The sequence below is a fragment of the Mauremys reevesii genome, linkage group 13, assembly GCF_016161935.1.
Source record: "Mauremys reevesii isolate NIE-2019 linkage group 13, ASM1616193v1, whole genome shotgun sequence".
NCBI classification, from domain to species: Eukaryota; Metazoa; Chordata; order Testudines; family Geoemydidae; genus Mauremys; species Mauremys reevesii.
This window is the reverse complement of record NC_052635.1, coordinates 45,217,731-45,239,454: the sequence shown is the minus strand read 5'-3', so window position 1 is coordinate 45,239,454 and position 21,724 is coordinate 45,217,731. Positions and strand designations below refer to the sequence as shown.

Here is a 21,724-nt window from a genome sequence, read left to right as displayed (position 1 = left end):
ATGTACATTTTTTTAAAAAGTCTGGAAAAGTTCTCTCAAAATCCAGAGGGTTTTTCTCCTCTTCAATCTGGCAATGGAGCTCAGATAATTTTGCAACTGCCCAGCCTTCAGTTAAAAAAATAAAACAAATGCCCCCCCTCCCCGCATAAAAAACTCTTCCTTGGGACTAGTTTCATTGAGCCTGATTTCCAGAGGTGCTGAGAACCTGCTGCGCCAGAGGACTTTCGTTGGAGTCACAAGTGCGCTGCACCTCTGACAGTCATGATCTGTTTCTCATGCCCCACAGGCATGTTTCTTGCCTCGCTGAGCATTCTTTGCTGCTTGTGAATGACAACAGCCCAAACAGACAAACTCCTTGTGCTACGGCGAACGCACCGCCACGTTCAGTCACCACACCTCCCTACCCTGATGGTGGAGAAGAAACCACGCCCAACACACTGGCCAGGCCATGAAACCAACAGACCATGGGTTAAATGCTCGGACCAACGACATCTTTTGAAATCGACAGGCGGGCTTCCGAGCTACAGCTCCCCGTTGGGAATCCAGCACGAGCATCATTCAGAGAAACAAAGTGGACTAACTGTGGCTCTTCCGGGTGGGTGCCACGGGGCACCAGCTTGCCTTACAAACCCAAAATCTTTCCTAAGGGCGCTATGCTTTGGATCCTGGCTATAACCATGTTCTGCATCTGGCTTCGGGACTGGCATCTTCTAAGCCTCACCAGCCACTGCAACAGGTAGGCAAAGCCTATTCACTGGAGAAACCTCTTCAATCCCGCCCCTAGGTCATCACAGCTAACAAGCCACAGGCTGTCGCATCGTTTGTGGGTGTGGTACAGATGGTGTCTAAAAGATCATTTTCCTCCCTCCCCTGCCCCACCCAAAAAGAAACCAATCAGGTTCCTGTGCTGGCACTGCAATCCAACAAGCAATCCCAAATAAAAAGCCTTTACGCCCTGCCTCTATTGCACTTTCCTCTTGCTCAAGCATCACCAGTTCAGCACACAGAATTTGAAGGAAGCGGTCAGCGGGGGAGTCCCCGCTTTGCAGGGGTTTGGCTGCGTTACGTGACATGTCAGCGGAAGAGCTGTGCAGCCCGTGTGTACACACAAGCGCCCACGCGTGTGTGTGGAGGGGAGTCGAGGGGCACGGGCGTGTGCGCGGGGGTGACGGATGGAGAATCGCAGTCTTTGCTTTTTTTCCAGTGTGAAACAAGGTCCATGATTTTAAAGTGGTTTTTTGTTGTGTTTTTTTTTAAAAAAAAAACAAAACAAGCAAATGGATGAGCAGGGGGCGGGGGAGAGAAAACCGTGAGGGGCCCCACCCCATTACCCTGGGCTGTAAACTAATGCTCGGAGAGTCTCTGAACCCCTTATTTCTCAGGCATCTTACTGGATCCCCCTTTCCTGTGGGTGGGCAGCTTGGTGCCTTTCTCTCTCCCTTCGGGGCTGCAGTTGGATCCTTCCCAGGGCTCCGGGGCTTTCTTAGGGTTAGTCTTTGCTGCCGAGCTCTCCTTGCCTTTCAGAGACGTTTCCGGGGGCCTTTCCTTGGGTTTCCTCCCCCTTTTCTTCCCACTTGTGCTTTTCTTTTTCTCCTCCTGGCTGGAGGAAATCTGGTCCCTGTTCTTTTTCTTCTGGGCAGCCTCTGAAGAGGTTCGGAACCAGTTCTGTGTCCAAAGGGAAAAAGAACCGGACTGGGGGTTAGTCACCCTCCCAGGCCAGGGAGCACTGTCCCAGCCACCCCATTTACACCTCCCCACCTTCCTTGTTATAAAACCCCCTATTTTCCCTCCTGGCCTCACTCTCACCAGTGAAAACTCCTGTACTCTGTACACATCCCCTTAGATTTCCCTCTCTGACCTCTGAAATCCCCCTTATTCCATCCTCCTGCCCCTGTTCCCCCAGTTTCAACTTGCCAATGAGTCCTGTACAATGATGCAGCACATCTCCTGCCACAGCCTGAATGCGTCTCTTAGCATCTGTCCACAGAGGCACTGACATGTAATGATGGAAGCAGGGGGAGGGGAAGCAGGGAAGGGGGGAATCTTTGGGGAAGCTTAAGTTTTGCAAATGCCACAAATTAGTTTTGGTTGCTCCTGACTCCCAGCCTGGTGCCTACCCACTAGACCACACTGCCTCTCATAACGGGCCCTGAGCTGCAAACCTTTTCCTCCTATAGTTTACACCATTTTTCTGACTAAAGGGGAAACAAATCTGTGCTGTGTATTAAGGACAGAAGGAACAGTGCACTCTGTATGGGCTATTCAGGTGCGGATTGCATCTCTCTTCACTTTCAAATTTCTCTCTCCTCTTCTCCCCCTTCACCCTCCTCCCAGTTTCTCTCTATTTTCCCTCACCTCCCAGGCTCCGCTCCACTTTCCCCCCAATGGTTTCAGTTCTCTCTCTTCCCTTTCTCTGAGCCTCCCATAAGCAGAACGGGAACCCAACAACCTTCAAATCAGAGTCAAGCTTTTCAGCCTGGGGGCTGGTTGGAAACTGGGCTGAATGAGTTTGCCACTGCCCACCCTGAGCACAAAGTGTGCGAAGTAAGGCCCTAGGAGCACCGTGCCTCCAGACACGCCACAGACTAGACTGGGTGCTCGGCGGCCTCAGATGAAGGTCCAACAGGTGGGACAAGGAGGGAGGGCCAGAAAAGCAAAGAGGTGTAAGCTCCCCCCCTCCCCTCTGCCTAAACCAGGGGTGGGCAAAAAAAATCGGAGTGTGAAACTGTATGGAGGGCTGGGTAGGGAAGGCTGTGCCTCCCCAAACAGCCTGGCCCCCCATCCGCCCCCTCCCACGTCCCCCCCCTGACGGCCCCCTCAGAACCCCCAACCCATCCAACCCCTGCTCCTTGTCCCCTGACCACCCTTCCTGGGACCCCCCCTAACCCCTGGGACCCCACCCCATCTAACCCCTTTGCTCCCTGTCCCCTGACTGCCCCCAAACCTCCACCCCATCCAACCGCCCCTGCTCCCTGTGCCCTGACTGCCCCCAAACCTCCACCCATCCAACTGCCCCCTGCTCCCTGTCCCCTGACTGCCCCCCCAGAACCTCCACCCCATCCAACCGCCCCTGCTCCCTGTCCCCTGACTGCCCCCACAGAACCTCCACTGTATCCACCCGCCCCCTGCTCCCTGTGCCCTGACTGCCCCCCCAAACCTCCACCCCATCCAACCGCCCCCTGCTCCCTGTGCCCTGACTGCCCCCCCAAACCTCCACCCCATCCAACCGCCCCTGCTCCCTGTCCCCTGACTGCCCCCACAGAACCTCCACCCCATCCAACCACCCCTGCTCCCTGTCCCTGACTGCCCCCGAACCTCCACCCATCCAACCGCCCCCTGCTCCCTGTCCCCTGACTGCCCCCAGAACCTCCACCCCATCCAACCACCCCTGCTCCCTGTCCCCTGACTGTCCCCAGAACCTCCACCCCATCCAACCGCCCCTGCTCCCTGACTGCCCCCAGAACCTCCACCCCATCCAACCGCCCCTGCTCCCTGTCCCCTGACTGCCCCCAGAACCTCCACCCTCCAACCGCCCCTGCTCCCTGTCCCTGACTGCCCCTCCAGAACCTCCACTGTATCCAACCGCCCCTGCTCCCTGTCCCCTGACTGCCCCCCGCAGAACCTCCACCCCATCCAACCGCCCCCTGCTCCCTGTCCCCTGACTGCCCCCCACAGAACCTCCACCCCATCCAACCGCCCCCTGCTCCCTGTGCCCTGACTGCCCCCGGGAACCCCCTGCCCCTTATCCAACTCCCCGCCCCCTTACCACGTTGCTCAGAGAAGCTGAAGCTCGCAGCCCTGCCGTAGCCAGCCCCGCCGCCCATGCAGCCCAGCAGGAACGGTGGGCCAGAGCGCTGGTGGTGCGGTGAGGTGAGGCTGCGGGGGAGGGGACGGGGGCTGGCCTCCCCAGCCGGGAGCTCAGGGGCCGGGCAGGACGGTCCCGCGGGCTGGATGTGGCCCACTTCTGGCCTAAACACTGCTAGCTCCAATGGGAGCTTCTAGTGGACACAGATGAACCTTAGCAGGAAACAGCCTCAACCATGTCCCGGAGCCCCATTGCACCCTGCCCACTTCCTTACCTCTGAGTGAGTCTTGAGGATATGGTACTTGACTCCACTTTCTGAGCTAAACTCCTTCTGGCAGAGGAGGCACCGGTACTTCCCAACAGAGTGGTCTCCCTGAAAGGCAGAGAACATCCTCCTGTATTCCAAAGTCGGTTCAAACGTGCGCTGCAGCCTCCCTCTCTCCTCACTACCCAGAAGCCCCTTGGGAATCTCTAGGCATTGTCTGCAGAAAATGGCCTGTTGCTTGGGCCCATGATGATGGGTCCAGGGCCACTTGAAGGCCACAAATGCCCCCTCTACATCCAGAGCTCAAAGACTTTGTCTTCAAGGTAAATGAGTAGATGTGTTCCTAAAATACTGCATCCATGCTTATGTGGACACGCCAGTGCCCCTGAAGCCGTAGGCGAGGAATTTACCATGTAATCTGGTCCCTCATCTGTTACAGTGAGGGGGCTCCTTCTCCTCAGAAGGATCCAAAAGGAAGAGAAGCTTCCTTTGATACAAATGGAGGACAAATTTTGGGCATGTGTGCAGATGCATGCACATTCGCATATCTGACTTGTGTGGGCAATTACTGCAACCATGGTAAAGCTGCAAACATTATCATGCTCAGACACCTGTGCATGCAATTACCCACACAACATGTGCAAAGCAGGTGCACAGATGCACACATGTACCTGAAAACCTGGGCCTACTCCCTAGAACACCCATGAAAAACATCAGGGAACATGATGTGCAAGACTTATTCCCTGGGGAAGCAAAGGAGTATGAGGAGCTTCCACACACAAACAGAGAGGCATGTTTTCCTCCACAATGGTGTGGATTTTAATTGCCTGAAAGCCAGGAAATTCAAAGCTGCCATTCCCATGGAAACTGTAATTGTACCTGTGTATCAACACATAAAAGTAACCCCTCCTACAATAATATAAAACACCACATATGCACCCCAAGGGGAATGAATGATGGTTTCTGTGGCAGTGAAAATGGGAATTTCCTGGTGTTTGTGCATTTAAAATCTCGACTCTAATATTACATTAACAGACTTTTTTTTTTCCATTTAATATCGCTAGCTACACAATTTCTTTACTGTCAGCAAATTCAGTGATCGTTAAGAACACCTACTGGGAGTGAAACTTCTAATTTATGATCAACGGGTCTTTCCTAATTTTGCCTTTATACTCTTGAACAGGCCATTAAATTGCTGGATTTTCATTATTAGAGTCCTTGTGAAAATGAATGATTTTTCGACTCTGCCTCGGTCCACTGGCACAGAGGGGATAATGCGTTCTTTATTGACCAGGGAATTACATATTAGGCCCTCTGGGCGATGAATGGGCTCTGTGGGAATTTCTTCATAATTGGGTTCATGTTGTAAATTTTATGGCAGATAGGTCTTTCATTTCCTAGCTGTGTCTGCATACAGGCAGGCTGGGCCAGCCCAGACTCCCACTTCACACATAATCCAGAAATCATCATGCAAAATCATAGATCATTGATCCATACTGACCCCAGTGCAATGATTCTGCGTCAGTTTGACCCTTCTTAATGATCGATAAATATATTCTAAACACTCCACTGGGATTTCATGAAAAATATAATTCAGTCCAGCTCCTTAGGTTTCCTAAGAATTACTGGACGGTGTCTGCCAGACACCCCCGCTACCCACCCCACTGATTAGTAGAGAGGATTATTGTAGGTTTAAATCCTGCCATCTTTTTTCCAGCAAAACTCCCTCTGAAGTCAATGCTAGAGTAAGAGCTGAGGCCCTGTTCCTCACACTAGTGTTGACTTGTGTGTTATGAGTTCTACAGCAGCCATGGGGCATAGTATCCTCCAACAAGGTTCCTCCACTGTATCCTCCAACTAACCTCCAAAGCTGTCCTATGGCCACTAGTCTGTGTGCGGGAGCCACATGTCCCCTACCCTGCCTGTCCCACATTGGACTCCCAAACTACATCTCCACACAGTGGTAGAGGACACCTGCAGGCTGCTTGCACGGGAATTCCCCATGCTCTCCCCATGCCATGGGACTGCACTGAGTCTATGTCCTTCCTTGCACAAGCTGGAGAGCAGGGGTCGCTCCTGAGTCAGGACGACATGATTTGATCTGTACTCTGGATGCTAGAGGCAAGCCCTGTAGATTGCTGCTAGCACAGATTACATCAGGGATTGGCAATCTTTGGCACATGGCTCACCAGGGTTTGTTTACCTAACGCGTCAACAGGTTCAGCCGATTGTGGCTCCCACTGGCTGTGGTTCGCCGCTCCAGGCGAATGGGGGCTGCAGAAGTGGTGCGGGCCGAGGGATGTGCTGGCAGCTGCTTCCTGCAGCCCCCATTGTTCTGGAGCAGTGAACCGCAGCCAGTGGGAGTCACGATTGGCCGAACCTGCGGATGTGGCAGGTAAACAAACCAGCCCGGCCCACCAGGGTGCTTATCCTGGCAAGCCGCCTGCCAAAGGTTGCCGATCCCTGGTCTTCATGTTGCAGAATAAGGTACATGAATTTGTGCATTTAGAAAATACATGGGCGGTTGTTCGGCTGATTTGTGAGTGCAGTTACCACAGCTGTGCACTCAAGTGACCAGTTAGGGATGTAAGGGATCATTTGTGCATCTGTTCCCTGTGGACCGCCATGGTAATTCCATCTACAATTAAGGGTGCAGCTGCCTGCATATTTTTTGCAAATGCAGGCCTGCATGGTCTGGAGTCTCTTGGCTTTGCTGTGAAGGGGCCTCTTGTTCTGGCAAGCAGGGTGATTTTGCAATCCATCCAAACAACAGGTACAATCTCCTCTATTTTGTGAAACCCTGCTTTTTGTGCAGGATTTCTGCATATGATTTTCTAAATTCTCTCATTAGTGTTCTAGTTAAAGGTAGTGGGGAGAGGGCTGTGAACATTTTCAATAATCAGCAGGTAGGGTGACCAGACAGCAAGTGTGAAAAATTGGGACAGGGGGTAATAGGAGCCCATATAAGACCCCAAAATCGGGACTGTCCCTATAAAATCGGGACGTCTGGTCACCCTATCAGCAGGTATGAATTTGGCCCATAGGAACCGAAGAGTTGCCTTCTGGAATCTACTACATTCAATGTCATTCAGAGCTGGAAGGATTTCAGGAGATAAAAGTTTGACAAGTTCTTTCTTGGTTCCAATTCAATGGGTCTGCAGTGAGTCGCCCTCTCTTGCGGTGGGCCAACGTTCCCGGAGTTAATTTAAACTGGAAGCACTACTGCTGTATCTATCGGGTGGAACAGCCCTCACGCTCCACTACAGTGGAGGTCATGTACTTACCTAGATAGATTATGTGGCCATTTCCCTGCCCTTGGTTGGACTCTTTATGTGACACATGGTATTTCTATAGGCTGGGATTTCCGAAGTGGATGAGTGGAGTTAGCAAGTCAATAGACGTTAGGTGTCTAATTCCCTTAGCACCTTCCTCTTTGGCACTGAACGATGGGTTATTTTGTATTTACTGTACTGTGTGTTAAGCATCAGAACCCAGCTAGACGGTTAGGATGAGAATCACTCTGTCTAAGGAGGAGCCTAAGCAAGGATGCCAGAGGCACTTAAGCCCCGTGCTTGACAAGCTAGACAGCATGTTAAGGCGTGTCTCTCTACTCCCTGCTGACCATGAGGGTGGGGTCCATACCTGCCTGAATAAGGGGGCAGGGCGGACAGCACTGAGCGTACGCTGTATTAGGCTCGATACACGGCAGATACATAGCAGAGTTTCCCATCTCCACAGGTGTGTGGCAGGGCTGTGTTCTGTCACCACGGCTGTCTGGCATCGCCACTGTCTGATGGATAAGCTTGTGACGGCAGCTGTCACTGAACTGAACCCTGTTCTGTTTTGAGATCTTCAATACGCCAACGACATTGGCTCAGTTTGGTGAATCGCTGCAGCTGAGGGCCGGTCTAATTGAGCAAGATGCAACACACGCTGGTCTGGTGATTAAGCCAGAGAAGTGCCAGGCCACTCCCATCAAGCAGCGTCCAGCTCCAGACTGCAACCCGCTCAGTATTAACCTGTGCGGACGGTGTATTGAGCTGGTGGCAGCTGTCAAATACTTGAGCAGCCTCGAAGGCGGTGCTGGAAGATGCTCAGAAGATGCGGATGTGCTTCCAGCACCAGCTGCTGCCAGGTTTCAGGTCCTTCGGCAGCCTCTGTGGGGGCGTCGTGACATCCCGTTTGCCACCCAGCCGCCGCTCTACAGAACACAGTGAAACCAGCTCAGGTGCAGCGAAGTGAAACGTGGGTGCGGAGGGAAGCTTAAGAACACCAGATTGATGTTTTCAGTTCTCGTCCACTTTGTCAGCTGCTTCATATCGAGTGGCAGGACAAGATCAGAAAGGTGAACCCAGCAACTGCCTCCATCAGCACTGGCTTGGTTTGGCAGCTCGCCTGGTATGAGCGTATTATTAACATGGAAAACAAACCCATTCCAAGGCGCGCGCACCAAGGGATGCTGCTACATGGCCAGTGATCACATGGGCGTCGAAAGTTTTGAGGGCATGACAAGATTGCTAGTGATGGACACAAACTGAATATACAACCCGACCGCCTTAAGTCCCTTGCCAGAGATTGAGCTGGGTGGCGCTCAATCTCCAAGGAGGCCATGCCCCTTTGGGACGTGCCATGGTGACGATGACATAGTATCCAGCTCACAGATGGCAGGTGACAATACAGGAACTTGTATTCCCCCTGCACTGATCCTGTACAAGGACCGTGGGCCCGTCTGGGGTTCAGGGAGTGCCTGGCCTCCAGCTGGACCACTGCACAGGATGACTTTCACCCAGCCGGCTCTACCTGGCAACCGAGGCCCCTGATTTCAGTCAGCATGAGGCAGGCACGCCTCTCCTCACCCCTAGAGGTGGCTTGAGGGCTGTGTTAAAGCAAGTGCATGGGGCAGCCTTGGAAAGTTTCCATTTGCACGGCCTGCGTGGGAGCTGAACAGAGGGTCCGGTTCCCAGTGGCATCAACCTTTCCCAAGGACCCAATGCAATAAATAGTTTTTAAAAAACCCTCTGAAATACTTTCTATCTGGGGCATCTGGCCCATTTCCCTCTAATGAGTGGGAGGAGAATGAGAGAGAAGACCGCCCACCCTGAAGAGTGATGGCGGCAGAATGGCAGGAAGCCTAGACCCATTTTCAGACAAACTTACCTTGTTGCAGTTAGTCAGGTGGGCTTTCAGGCCAGAAACGCTGGAGTAGATGGCTTCACAGCTCTGCAGAAGGAAACAGAGAGGCAGAGAGGTCTAGCAACTTGCTTCCTGTCTTTCTATATTTCATGGACTGCAGCCCACCGTACCCAGGAGACTGTCTTTGATTGCCAGCCCTGGATAATCAGCATGAGGTTAATTTTCTGTGTGATGCACAGGGCTCGAGCCACACGTTTCCTATTAGTGCTAATGGGAGTCATGTGGGTACATTCCTCTGTACCAGGGCTGACAAATCTATCCCTAAATGTCTCTGTGAAAAATGTACCTTTTCTAGCGGTTAGGAGGCCCTGCTGAGCTCCTGGAGTTCTTACAGCCTCGGCAGAAGATCCAGGCAGAGAGGCTAATTACCCAGGCAGTAGCATAACCAGTTTCTGAGCAGCGTCTTTTCAAAGTGCATGTATATGACATTAATTAGCTAACGTGTCTCACCCTGCTAACATCCTGGCTTTAAAATTCCCATTAGCAAGGCTTCGTTTCGGATTATAAATCAATGGCCCAGTGAGATGGGTGCAGTTCACATCCAGAGGAAAGACAGGCAAAGCCTGAGTTTCAGAAGCGGTTAGATGCAGAAGTGCACACCCAAAATGCACGCACCTAATCCACAGGGGAAATTACTGCGGCTGTGCATGCACAATTGGGTATTTTTGCATGCAAACGGCTAATCTTCGCTCTTTGCACACTCAATTACTTGAGTTGCACAATCAGTTACTATAGTCACATCTATCTAATAGAGTAAAAATCAGACCCTGACTTGCTTTAATAAGGGACAGTCTAGGGAAATGTGGGTCCTATACAAAGAGAGACTCCCTGGATCAAAACCTGCAAGTCTTTATTTAGGCAAAAACTCCCCATGACTTCAAAAAAGCAGCTCCCATAAACCAGAGCCGGCAGTCCTCAGGAAGGTCCCTCTGCGCCGCTGTTTTCGCTCAACAAGCAGAGCTCTCCCCTTAGAACAATGAGCCCCGGATTCCCCGTTCCACTCTCTACCCTCTTGCTGGTAATTATGGCCATCAGTATTATAATGAGAACCCCAGGAGTGCACAGTGATTGGACATGCTTCAAATAGTCATATGAATGGGCCAAATTCTGAAGTCTTTACTCATGTGGAAGCAGGGAAAGAATTAATAAGGATTTGAAGGGGATCTTAATGCATGTCAGTTAGTTAGCAAGAGTTAGCCCAGCTGTAACCCTAATGACGTGAGACTTCTAGAAGCAAGGATAGTGTGAGGCAGAGGGAAAGAACTGTGTACAAAGTTATTACGACCTTGTAACTGATAACCAAATATGCAGGCTTGCTTTTCCTAGGAGTGAGACAAATAAGATAGCAGAATGGCTTATGTATAAACAAAATGTAGTTGTTGCTCTCTATTGTCTGTATTATTGCTAGTTATTGTCTGTAACAAAAGTATAAAGGCTTGCTGTAATTGTTTACCAGTTGAGAGACCTGTCCGGGACTGGGGCGACCCTGTGTCCGATGGCACTCTCTCCCTCCATTGTAATTACTGGAGAAATAATAAAGTATTTGATTTTGCTGCACCCAAACGAAAAAGCGAGAACTGAGTTTTTCTCCGACACTCAGGCCATGCTCCACTAACTTCCCTGGGAGTGTTACCTAAGTACGGACTGAATAAAAACCTGAGCAAGCATCTCAGTGTTCAGCTCAGGGGTTTTCCCGTTGAGAATTCCCTCCTTCTGCTGAGCATTCCAGCCTTCGAAAAATCACACCCACACACCCTGTGCACAGAGAACCTCCTTACGTTATTGGGGCAGTTGACGTGTCCTTTCTCCTTCACTTCATTTTTCCAGGTTTCCAAGAGCCTCGGATTTAACTTCGGAAGCCCCGGCCGGGTGTAATTTAGCTGCCAAACAATAGAACATTATTAGCAGAGCTCTGTGCACCAGCCCTCTGGGCCTTTGAATGGGTTCCCCCCCGCCCCAAGAGGTGAATCAGGGCTGAACAATGAGTTTGGAGGTTTCAGCCAAGTCCTTCATAGCTACGTCATCCTCGCCACGGAACATACTGAATGCAACCCAGCGTGAGAGCCAGTCTCTGCTCTGGAGTGGCCAGGACTGGGAATGAAAGCGAGGCTGGTTAAGGTATATGACAGAGTAGCGTGGGAGAACTGTCTACACTATAACTGGTGCCAGCGAGTACTATTTGAAGCAGCTGTTTTCCAAAGACAGAAACGTAGCTGTCCTGGAGTCTGAGCTCCCATTGACTTCAGTGGGGGCAGTACTGGGCCCAACATTTCCACTATTTTGTGCTAAAGATGCCCCTATAGCATTGCTGCACTTCCTAACCAATTAACAAACAACACTCTATTGCTGGCAGAGGGGGTGATGTCTAACTTTCAACAGCCTATATGGCTTCCATCCACTGATTAACAGGACTATTCCATTAAACAATGAAAGACTCTGTGTCTCCCTCTGCTCTCTTTTTTGGCTTGGCCTCTCATTCCAAGTTCCCTCATTCCAAGTGGCCTCTTATTCTCATTTTAATTACAGCTTTGTTAGTAACTTTGGGGCTTAGTGTAAGGGACCAGATCTTCAAATGAGCCTCACAGTGGACTCCATTTCTGCATGTGCAGCACTGCACACACAATCATGTCCATGGACAATTTCTGTGCTGTACTCTTGCATGTGCATCTGTTGGCTTAAGTTTTCAGGAAAATGTACGTGCAACTACATGCTTGCTTTGCAGGCTATGTTGTGGTAATTGCATGCATAAATGGTCATTTACATAGTCTAACTGGCTAGCTGCAGATGCAGCTACTGCTGTTGCATTTGTGCATGCATTTTTGAGTGTGGAACTGCAGACAGTTTTCTGAAAATTTAGATTGATGGATTTTGTATGTGTGAATTCTACCATCTGTGCTCACAAGTGAGAATGCATAAATTAACTGCGCTTGCAAAAGAACAGGACTTGTTTGGAGAGTATTCCCCAAAGGAATTCAAGATCACGTTTTCCAATAGACTTGGGAGTTGACAATCTACATTTCTTTCCCATCGGTGACTTTTCTGAACATGCTGATTTTGCCTTCTTGCTTTCTTCTACCTGGGATGTGGCGACATGCTTCCCTTCCGGCAATCTGCTCTGAAACATGGCACTCGCTGAGAAAGGGGATGCCAGTGTCCCACCAAGTTCAGATGACTTTAATCACCCAGAGGTCTGTCCTCAAACACAGGCCTTTCATTGCCAATCAAATGTCACCAAAAAATGAAAGAGCCACATCTCAGAACAGACCATTGAACAACCTTCATGTGCTCAACTCTGTCCAGGAGAAATGGGGTGCCATAACTGGAGGCTAGATGGAGCCAACAGATTCCTGACGGGAATCCTTGCTTGGAGCTGTGTGGGGATGGCATACCTGAGTGGGGAGGAGCACACAAAGCGTTGTCCACTGCCCCTGAAACCTACAGCTGGGCAGCAAAGCCCTTTAATTAAAACTTTAAAAAAAATCAATAGATAAACACAAATGAACACTAATAGCAACTGGCTACGGAGCCAGCAGCTGCCCGACCCCGCAGCCTCACAAGGGGCGCTGAGATTCCAACATCTCTAGTCACTCCAGCTTCCCAGCTCCAGAGAGAAATCAGTGTCACAATAACTTGCACAGATCATGTTTCCCCAGAGCACTGCGGTTCCCGAGACGTCAGCATCATCTTTATGTCTCTATTAAGAGGGAGCCTCAGGCACGGAATATTTTATTTTTTCCATTTATTTTCTCAAATGGCCTGTAAATAAAAATCTTCATGGCCAAATCGTTAAACAGCTACAACTGTATTTGGCTAGGGCCCAATCATCATTTCAGGAGAATAGCTGGGGGTGGGGGGATGGAGGGGGGTGGGAAGGCTTTTTGACTGACAGTTGTATTTAATTAGCTTTCATATTTCAATCCTCTCCCTCTAGTCAGCTTTCCTTCCCTAAAATACACCACAACAAATCAAAACCACACTTGCTGCCCAAGCCAGCAAACTGCAAATCAAGCAGGCTTTATGAGTCAGAGAGGTTCTTAGCACAAGACACTGTTCTCTGATCACATGCTGTCTCTGTAGAGCAAAAACTCTGGGAGGAAGGGGAGATACAGTTACTAGGCAATTCGCCTTTGGAGATGTAGGTTCAAAGCTGGTTGGGTTACAAGTGTAATGAGTTTGGGAGTCTCAGCCCCTAGATCCTTAATTAATTAGCTTTTGTGCAAAGCACAGAACCCTGTTTTTTGAGATGGGCTGGAACCAGCATCTTGCATCTTAACCTCATTCCTGCCCCCACCTGGGGTTTGTTGGAAAATCCAAACCCAGATTTGAATTTTGCTCCCTTGCTTTATAATAGACCAAGACAAATGTCCATATCTAACCCGGCCTGATTTTGGAGGTGTTGGAAATCTAGAGCCCAGTGTGGATTTCACAGCCTGAGCCCAGGTCTAAACTTGTCAAAGTTCTTCGTTCAGCCAAAGGCCAGAACTGGAACACGGTGGCTGCCTATCGGTGGATGCACTGAGGTGTGTTTCTTCCTTTAGGCTAGCAGCTTTGCTAGCGCATTTCAGCCTCGATCGGTGTGAAAACATCACCCCTCAGTCCTCCAAAGAGACTGCCAATGGGACAGTGGTGTGGATAGATGCTCACAAGAGGCTAAGGCAAGACCAATCAATTCATTGCACATGTGATCTCAGCTCGGATTTGAGCCTCCAGTTCCAGGGCTTATTCACTGAAAGCTAGGCCTAGGGTTGCCAACCCTCCAGGATTGGCTGGAAGTCTCCAGGAATTAAAGATTACGCTTTAATTAATGATTATGTCCTGGGATGAAACCTCCAGGAATATGTCCAACCAAAATGGGCACCCCTTGGTAGACCACCCACCCCCGCCTGAAAACCACAATCTTTATAGTAACTAATTAATCAAGACATTGATGCAGCCAGAGAACGCTCACCAGAACAGGCCATAGCACTCAGCCATTACTTTGCAGGCGCATCTAGCAAAACCACAAAAGCAAATCACAGTTTATCTCACAAAAGACCACAACAGAGACTGGAGAAGAACAGGGCTAGGACAGCAGAGTCCCTGCCTGCGATAAGGCACATTAAATCTAGGACAGGGGAGTCGCTCTGGGCTTGCTGCACAGAGAACTGCTTCTCCAAATAAGACTGGTCCACAGAGGGAGGGCACCAAACCATGAAACAGATCTTCTGTCACCTGGCCTCTTCGAAGTTTGTTCCTTGAGCTCCGGAGAGACAGCACTGCACGATTTCTTTCCTTCCAAGCATTGAGGTACGGGCACACATCACTCCAGAGCCTGGAGCGGGCGCGAACAAAGTCTGAGATCTGAGTGATGCCCCGTCCTGGATATGTTAGATTAATTACGTCCCAGTAATGCCAGAGGAGGTTCAAGGAGAAATCTGCACAGTGTCTTCCTGGGCCTTTCCCAGAACGTGCCCTTCAAAGCGTGACGCATCCAGCAACCACCTAGTGTGGAACACGTCACCCATTTCCGTTTAACCAGAGTCCTATAAAGATGATGGGCAAGAAAACCAGGCTCTAGTCGATATTTAGAAACGTGGATTTGCTTATCGCAGAGAGGAACATGTTGCTGAAGTGCATTAATTTTGGAGGAATTGTTTTTCTCTAGTGCCATAGAGCCTGGGTTACGAGGAGCGTGTTAAATTGTCTCAGAGTCATTATAACAACCCCCATCTGCAGGATCTGAATTGAGGTTCTCAGCTCTATAGCAGCCTGCTACTACTTAAGCTACAGGAGAACTTCAATCAGCTGGTTGTTGTAGAAGTTTGTTATCTTCTGTGGGAGGCCACCAATAGAAGGGAATGTAACACACACTGAGCAAGCAGTAGACCTGGGTTATGAATGTAAAGGGGGCTACATCCATTTAAGAAACTTTCCACTGGGGCTCGAAGCGAACAAATTGTCAGCTGGGGGAATTGACAGAACTGAATTGTTCCTCTAGGGCAGGGGTAGGCAGCCTATGGCACGCATGCCAAAGGCGGCACATGAGCTGATTTTCAGTGGCACTCACACTGCCTGGGTCCTGGCCACCGGTCCGGGGGGCTCTGCATTTTAATTTAATTTTAAATGAAGCTTCTTTATCATTTTAAAAACCTTATTTACTTTACATACAACAATAGTTTAGTTATATATTATAGACTTATAGAAAGACACCTTTTAAAAACATTAAAATGTATGACTGGCACGCGAAACCTTAAATTAGAGTGAATAAATGAAGACTTGGCAGACCACTTCTGAAAGGTCGCCGACCCCTACTCTAAGGGATAAAAAGGTTGCAGTGAGTTATTTTGCAATTGTGACGTACCAAACTACTCCCAGGATTTAAACTTTGTTCTCAGGACTATCAAAGGTGCCCTGAAAGGGGGAGAGATGGGAGACGTTGCCTTTTTCATGAGCATTTTCCCTCCAAATGCTGTGGAAGTGGTGGCTAATAGATTGGGAATTCCGAGGGGCCAGGGACTCAGGGGGGCTCTTTCTAAAGTAGATGGCAAGTATCTGGCTCTGGACTTTACAAAAGGGCATAAGGCCTTAGGCACCCCAAAATTGGGGAGCACCTAATTCCCTTATAACCCTTGAAAATGGCAGCCTTGTCTACACTAGGGAGGATTTACTGGTGTAGCTGCACTGCAGCCCTTCCCCAGTGGAGATGCAGTTTACCCCCAGTACAGCTCAGACCACTTCCCCAAACAGAATAAGCTACATGAGCAAAAGGACTTTTTTTTTGCTGGTATGAATGTGCCTAGCCTAGGGCTTTTGGCAGCACAGCTATGTCAGTTAGGGGAGGGATTTCTTCAGCCTCCTGGCTGACAAGTTTAGACCAGGGCTGAGTGAAGCAAGCCAGTTTGGTGGGGAAAAGGGCAATTCTGGAAAGAAAGAAAAAAAAGGCAATGCAGAGCCTAGCAGTGTATTTTAAAGTCAGCAGAACTCCTATCGGCAGCCCAGCGAAGATCCTCCTGCCTCTTTTGTGGCTGTTTATTTTGCCAGTGAATAGGGCGTATAATGAATTTACTTTTTGAAAAGATGAGTTGTCAAGGCAACGAGGCCCTGTTTGCAACACACTCAAGGCTTTCTGAGAAAAAATTCATCTTTGTGATATCGACCCAACCTAAAAGTCAAGGAGCTATTCGCCCATGACAACCCCCTGGATATGTCAGCTTGCAGTCAGACCTCTTGAGATCAAGGACCCTTCTTTGGAGCCCAGAATCTGGATTAAGGCCCTTTAATCATATTTTTTAGACAAAGTATTAACTAGAAGTGACTTTCCCACAAGAGGCTGACATCAGTGTTTTGGCTAAGAACATGGGGGAAGATGTTCCGCCTCTTTATGGGGAGGACTCAGCGTTCACGCATTCCTAGGAATGACCTTTCTTTTAGAAATCATAGCACTCAGGGACTGAAATTCAGAGCAATCGGAAAAGGATTTCACAGAGCTGCAGCCTGGTAAAAGGCCCAGGGCCCTGTATATAAAGTAAAACGCGCTCCCCAAATCCAAAATACAAAACAAAAAACCACTAAAGAGGGATCGGGACTCTGGCAGGAGATATGGTGGAGAGGGGCCCAGTGGAACAGCTTTAGAATTCAAATCCAGATCTGAATTCCACAGCTGGCCCCCGGACTCAATGATGAACCCCCTCAAGGCTCCTGATCCCCAAACTCTGGGAAATCCTCAATCCAGATTCAAACCCATTTCTTGTGGAACAGGGGTCTGATCATGCTAGTGGCAGAGCACCATCTATGTGGCACTAAGCGCCATCACCTTCCACTGACGTCTAAGGGAGTTGGGGATATTCAGTGTTTCACAGGAGGAGGTTCTAACTATACCTTTAAATGTACCAATAAATGCCCTTTCCCCTTTGAGGCTCGTTGAAAAATTAGTTTTGTTTCTTAACCGAGGGCAGTGGCTCGTGTTCCTGGTTACAATCAGATAAGGGAAAATATTAATAAAATCTGAACAAATGAAAACATCTGAAATAAAAAGGAACATTATTTCTAGGGGAAGTTCCTCCTTTTCTTAGTATTTGCTTGTACAGGTCCTAGCACACTGAGGTCTCGGTCCACGACTGGGACTCCGAGGTGCTATGGCAACACAAATCATCAATCATCATCATCATCACCATCACCACGAGGCAAAGCAAAGCAATACAAGGCGAGAAGGGAAACTCAGCTGGGTGGCAGAGACAAGCGATTGTTAGTAAGCTCCTTACAGAAGGTGAAAGCCCACATCTGAGCAGTGATTGACAGCGAGCTGAATGCCTCTCTTGCCAGCTAATTCAAGCAATGGTCAGAAACGGAGCTGGCAAAAAAAAAATCCAGTTTTAATTTCAGCAAAAAAATTTAAATTAAAGTATTCGAAACACAACAGAATGTTTTTCCAGATGCCCACACAGCAGCACTGTTATTTTATTAAATAAGGGATAAATGATCCACCCCAGCTGTCAGACCGGTTCCTTGGCATGTATAGGTGTGTGGCACCCCAGTGTCTCCACTCACGTCTAGCGTAAGGGCAGGAAAAATCAGGAGTTCTTACTCGCTTAGTTTCAGGTACCAGGTCGTCCTTCATCCTTCGTTTGGTCCAGTCCTTGGCCAGTTCCTCCTCAGCTATCTCCTGCAGGTGGAAGACCGCTACTTGGGCTGATGTGCGCCGGATTCTACCACTAGGAGTCCTTTCAAAATCTTCTACTGGGCTGGCCTCTGGCTTCACCTCTGGCTCTTCGGGAGGCTGAAATATGGAAAGGATTAGGAAAGAGAATGGCTAACAGCTGGGAGAGGAAAGACCTATGACAAAAGGAAAGCCTTCTTATGACTGGTGCAGGGAAGTTCAGCTCTTGCCTTTGGAAGCTTTCAGGGCCTGCGTATTTGTACACCAGCTTTTGCACACCCCGCAGACTGCACTGCATGTTGCAAAGAAACTGTCACACACAGGTAAGTTTTGGGCTTGCAAAACGCTAAGGGCACTTTCCAAGGCCTTCTCGGCAAACATGCAAAATTAGAGGCTGGAGGCTGCAAATCTGGCCCTCCAACTGGAGTGAAGCTTCCTTCTTAACAGAGCTAGAAGTCTAACTTCTTTAGTGAGATGGTATTTTAACCCTAGCTGTGTTCCCACGTATATTAATGTCTCAGGGCAGGTCCATACTCACCGCGCGGGTCGACGCGGTGAGTTCGACTTCTCGGAGTTCAAACTATCGCGTCTAATCAAGACGCGATAGTTCGAACTCCCCACGTGCTCCGGTCGACTCCGGAACTCCACCACCGCGAACGGCGGTGGCAGAGTCGACCTTGGAGCCGCAGAGTTCGACCCCGCCGCGTCTGGACGGGTAAGTCAGTCGAACTAGGGTACTTCGAGTTCAGCTACGCTATTTGCGTAGCTGAACTTGCATATCCTAGTTTGACCCCCCCCCCCCCGCCTTAGTGTAGACCAGGCCTCAGTCTGAGCAAGTTACAGCAGTGAGCGACTGTCCCATCAGTAGAGTTCAACAAAATGTATGAAACACTAAGTGTACGCCTACTGGAGCTGGAGGTGTAATTTCTAGCTCACGTGGATCTCATCGAGCCAGCGCACTAAAACTGGCCATGTAGACACATTGGTGCAGAGGTGGGATGGGCTGGGTGAGTACCATCCCGCACGGAGTGCTAGCTAGCCTGTGCCGGCGCTACACTGCTACTTTTAGCACACTAGCTTGCTCACCGATAGCACGTATATGTCGAGCTAAGATGGAAGTTACACCTCCAGTTCCAGTATAGATGGACCTCAGAAGTCAGTTCTACCAGCCTTACTCACACTGAGCAGCAGCCACTCACAAGAATAGCCTCCAGTGGGGACTCTCTTCGGGTTTGTGATGGGGTGGGTTCATGCCCTATCATAGGATAGTTTCACGTTTAAATTACATGCCCGGCTGAACATTTAAATGGGCAGTGAGATGTGTGTTCACAACAGCAGAGAACTGAAGCTTCATTTGACCCTTGTTGTTCCACTCCAGAACTTTTCTCATCTGTCTCAAGACTCCAAGGTAGTGTTTAAAGAAGTCAGGGACAGTTTGGCCCCATTGTAATGAGAGTTTCCTGCTGCCCTGTGAACATAATGTGGGCTTTGGGGGTTTGCTGCTTACGTGAACAGAGACACAAGCTTTAACAATCAGCCTTGATCTCGAGTCTCACCGAAGAAATGTGCTCCGACCGCATGTGGTAGTCGTGTCCTGCCTTGGATTTATACTTCTTCCTGCAATGTGGGCAGGTGAATATGGGCTTCTCCACTTCAGAGGGCTGCTTCCCACACCGTTTCTGGTGGTACTGGTACCCCATCAGACTGGAAAAGTTGGCTGTGCACCCCTATGGAGATGGGAACAAGAGAGGGTTAGATGGTGCATTCACTGTACATGCATGCAAACAGGTTGAAAGGATCATAGCTCCATCACTCCAATATTTCAAGGAGAAACACATCAGTACCATCTACCATGCTGTTATGCACCTCCACGGCATGGCCCCTGGACGTCCCCATTTAACTCCTGTGGGAGCTGCAAACCACAGGGCAGCTGCACCATCCCTGCAACCTCTCTCTAACTAGTCTGGGAGGTGTCTTATCACGTCCTTCATTTTGCGCAAGGATGTTGTGCCCCAAACCCATTCTGCTTGTTGCCCTGGGAATGGAGCAGACGTTCCTCACTTTCTGGGGAAGCTGTCCTAGTTTACTTCCCTAAGATTTCAGCTCTGCCAGCTGGCGCGCTCCACCTCCCCTACATCCACCAAACCCGTCAAAGGCACAATTCTGAGACTTGGGTTCAGAGCAACCCGAGCTCTCCGCTTGTTTAGAGCACGCACAAGTCAATGGAAAGGCGCCTGCCCAGTGGACACCTTCATTCCAAAACATCCTCAAAAAATTACATTTAGCCTCCGACACGGAGAAGTAGAGGGAGGAGACCCGTCTGGGCTTGACTTGTGCCCCCTGCAGCACTTCAGCACCCGGGTGCGAGGATTCTCAGAAAGACGTAGGACAGACAGGGTGAAAAGTGTACATCTTGGGGCGGAGAGAACTGCTGCATGTGGGACCAACCTGGCAAACCCTTCACAGCCAATTATTTTGCCCCTTTACCTGTTCCCAACGTGCCTGTTCCCACTGTTCACTGTACATGTAATTGCAGCTATTCACTGAAGACCTTCAGTGAATAATTCTTGCCCCAGAGCTTGCTTGTGAGCAGTTCATTGGTCGCGAGTATTCAACATTCCCACTGGATGGGTTAGATACGATTGGACATGCTGGCCCACATGTGTTATGTTTCTGTTCCCTGATTGGAGGAGATTCGGGGCAGATACTTGAGTTTACCAGTTGGGAATTCCCCTTCTGTGAATATTCCTCAACCTCCCTGTTTCCGTGATCATTCCTGCCAGGAACTGACAGATTGCACACACGCCCGGGGAGAACTGAGCTGCGGCGAATTCATTTTATAACGCCCACAGACACAGCGACGTCTCTGGCCGCCTCCGTATCCGGGCTCTTTATTCCTTTCATCCTTTTGCAGAACGATAAGTAGGAATTGTTCTTATACCTCGTTGGGGCATTTCAGTTTCCCCATCTGCTTTAGCACTTTCCTCAGCCTTTCCCGCTCTTCCTGTTCACCAACTCCAGCAGTTTCCACAGGACCAGGCTGGAAACAAGGAAGTAACAGAAGCGACAGAGTCAGCCATTCACTTGTGTCCTCTGTGCCCTGAGTGCTGTCGCAAACTGCGCCCTCACAAGGAATTACTCTCTATGAGCTCTTAGAGGAAAGTCTCGGGTTAAAAATCATGGGCTGGATTTTCCATAGTTTCAATGCCCTTGAAACCGCTTGCTTAATTTGCCCATACAGTTAGCATGTGTTTGCACGCAAACGGCTAATTTGAAAATCCATATGCAACTCATAAGTGAAAAAAAATCTGCTTTTACAATAGACCACAGGAGACGGATTCACAACAAAAAGGCAATAGGGAATTGGTAAATTCAGGACATACAGAAAATACAGTTATGCCTTGCCCTGGTCTCCCAGAAACATATAGGACCAGATTTTTAAGAGCGGCCTCAAAAAGTTTGTGCCTGCCAGCTTTTGTGTGCACAGATAAGTTCTTGTGCAAACCCCACATTTGCATGTCCATGCCCTGTGGGAGGTTAAATGCCCAATTATGTGATTCCTGTAAGTAACTACCCATTTCCCATGGTTTTGCAAGCCCAATTTTGGAGGGAGAGTTTAGGCACTTTGAAAATTTGGCTCCACAATTTTGCAATTTTAGTCTTTTCTGGTCACGCTACGACGTGCGGAGTCCAGTGGGTGTCCGTGCTGTATATGTGTTAAGGACTGACAGTGCTCAGTACAGGGAAATCAGGGCATGTTGCAGATCTGGATTGAGGTACACGTTGGGAGCTGTGTGGGGGATGGTGGAAAGCCAGTGCTTCCAGC

At 49.5% G+C, this 21,724-nt stretch overlaps 1 protein-coding gene across 4 annotated transcripts in view; it reads right to left on the bottom strand.

Moving 5' to 3' along the window:
- ZNF512B (zinc finger protein 512B) overlaps positions 1-21,724 on the bottom strand; it is a 75,679-nt gene that overhangs the window by 18,652 nt on the left and 35,303 nt on the right. For 2 of the 4 annotated variants that reach the window (XM_039498573.1, XM_039498575.1), the window contains exons 11-17: positions 20,840-20,938; positions 19,455-19,625; positions 17,827-18,018; positions 11,042-11,143; positions 9,228-9,290; positions 4,080-4,178; positions 1,259-1,665 (exon numbers count right to left, since the gene is read on the bottom strand). In XM_039498573.1, the coding sequence (XP_039354507.1) occupies positions 1,372-1,665; positions 4,080-4,178; positions 9,228-9,290; positions 11,042-11,143; positions 17,827-18,018; positions 19,455-19,625; positions 20,840-20,938 (1,020 nt within the window). In that variant the 3' untranslated portion in view covers positions 1,259-1,371. Of the gene's footprint in view, positions 1-1,258; positions 1,666-4,079; positions 4,179-9,227; positions 9,291-11,041; positions 11,144-17,826; positions 18,019-19,454; positions 19,626-20,839; positions 20,939-21,724 lie in introns of those variants that run through there. The other 2 variants (XM_039498574.1, XM_039498576.1) reach the window with 2 other exon arrangements.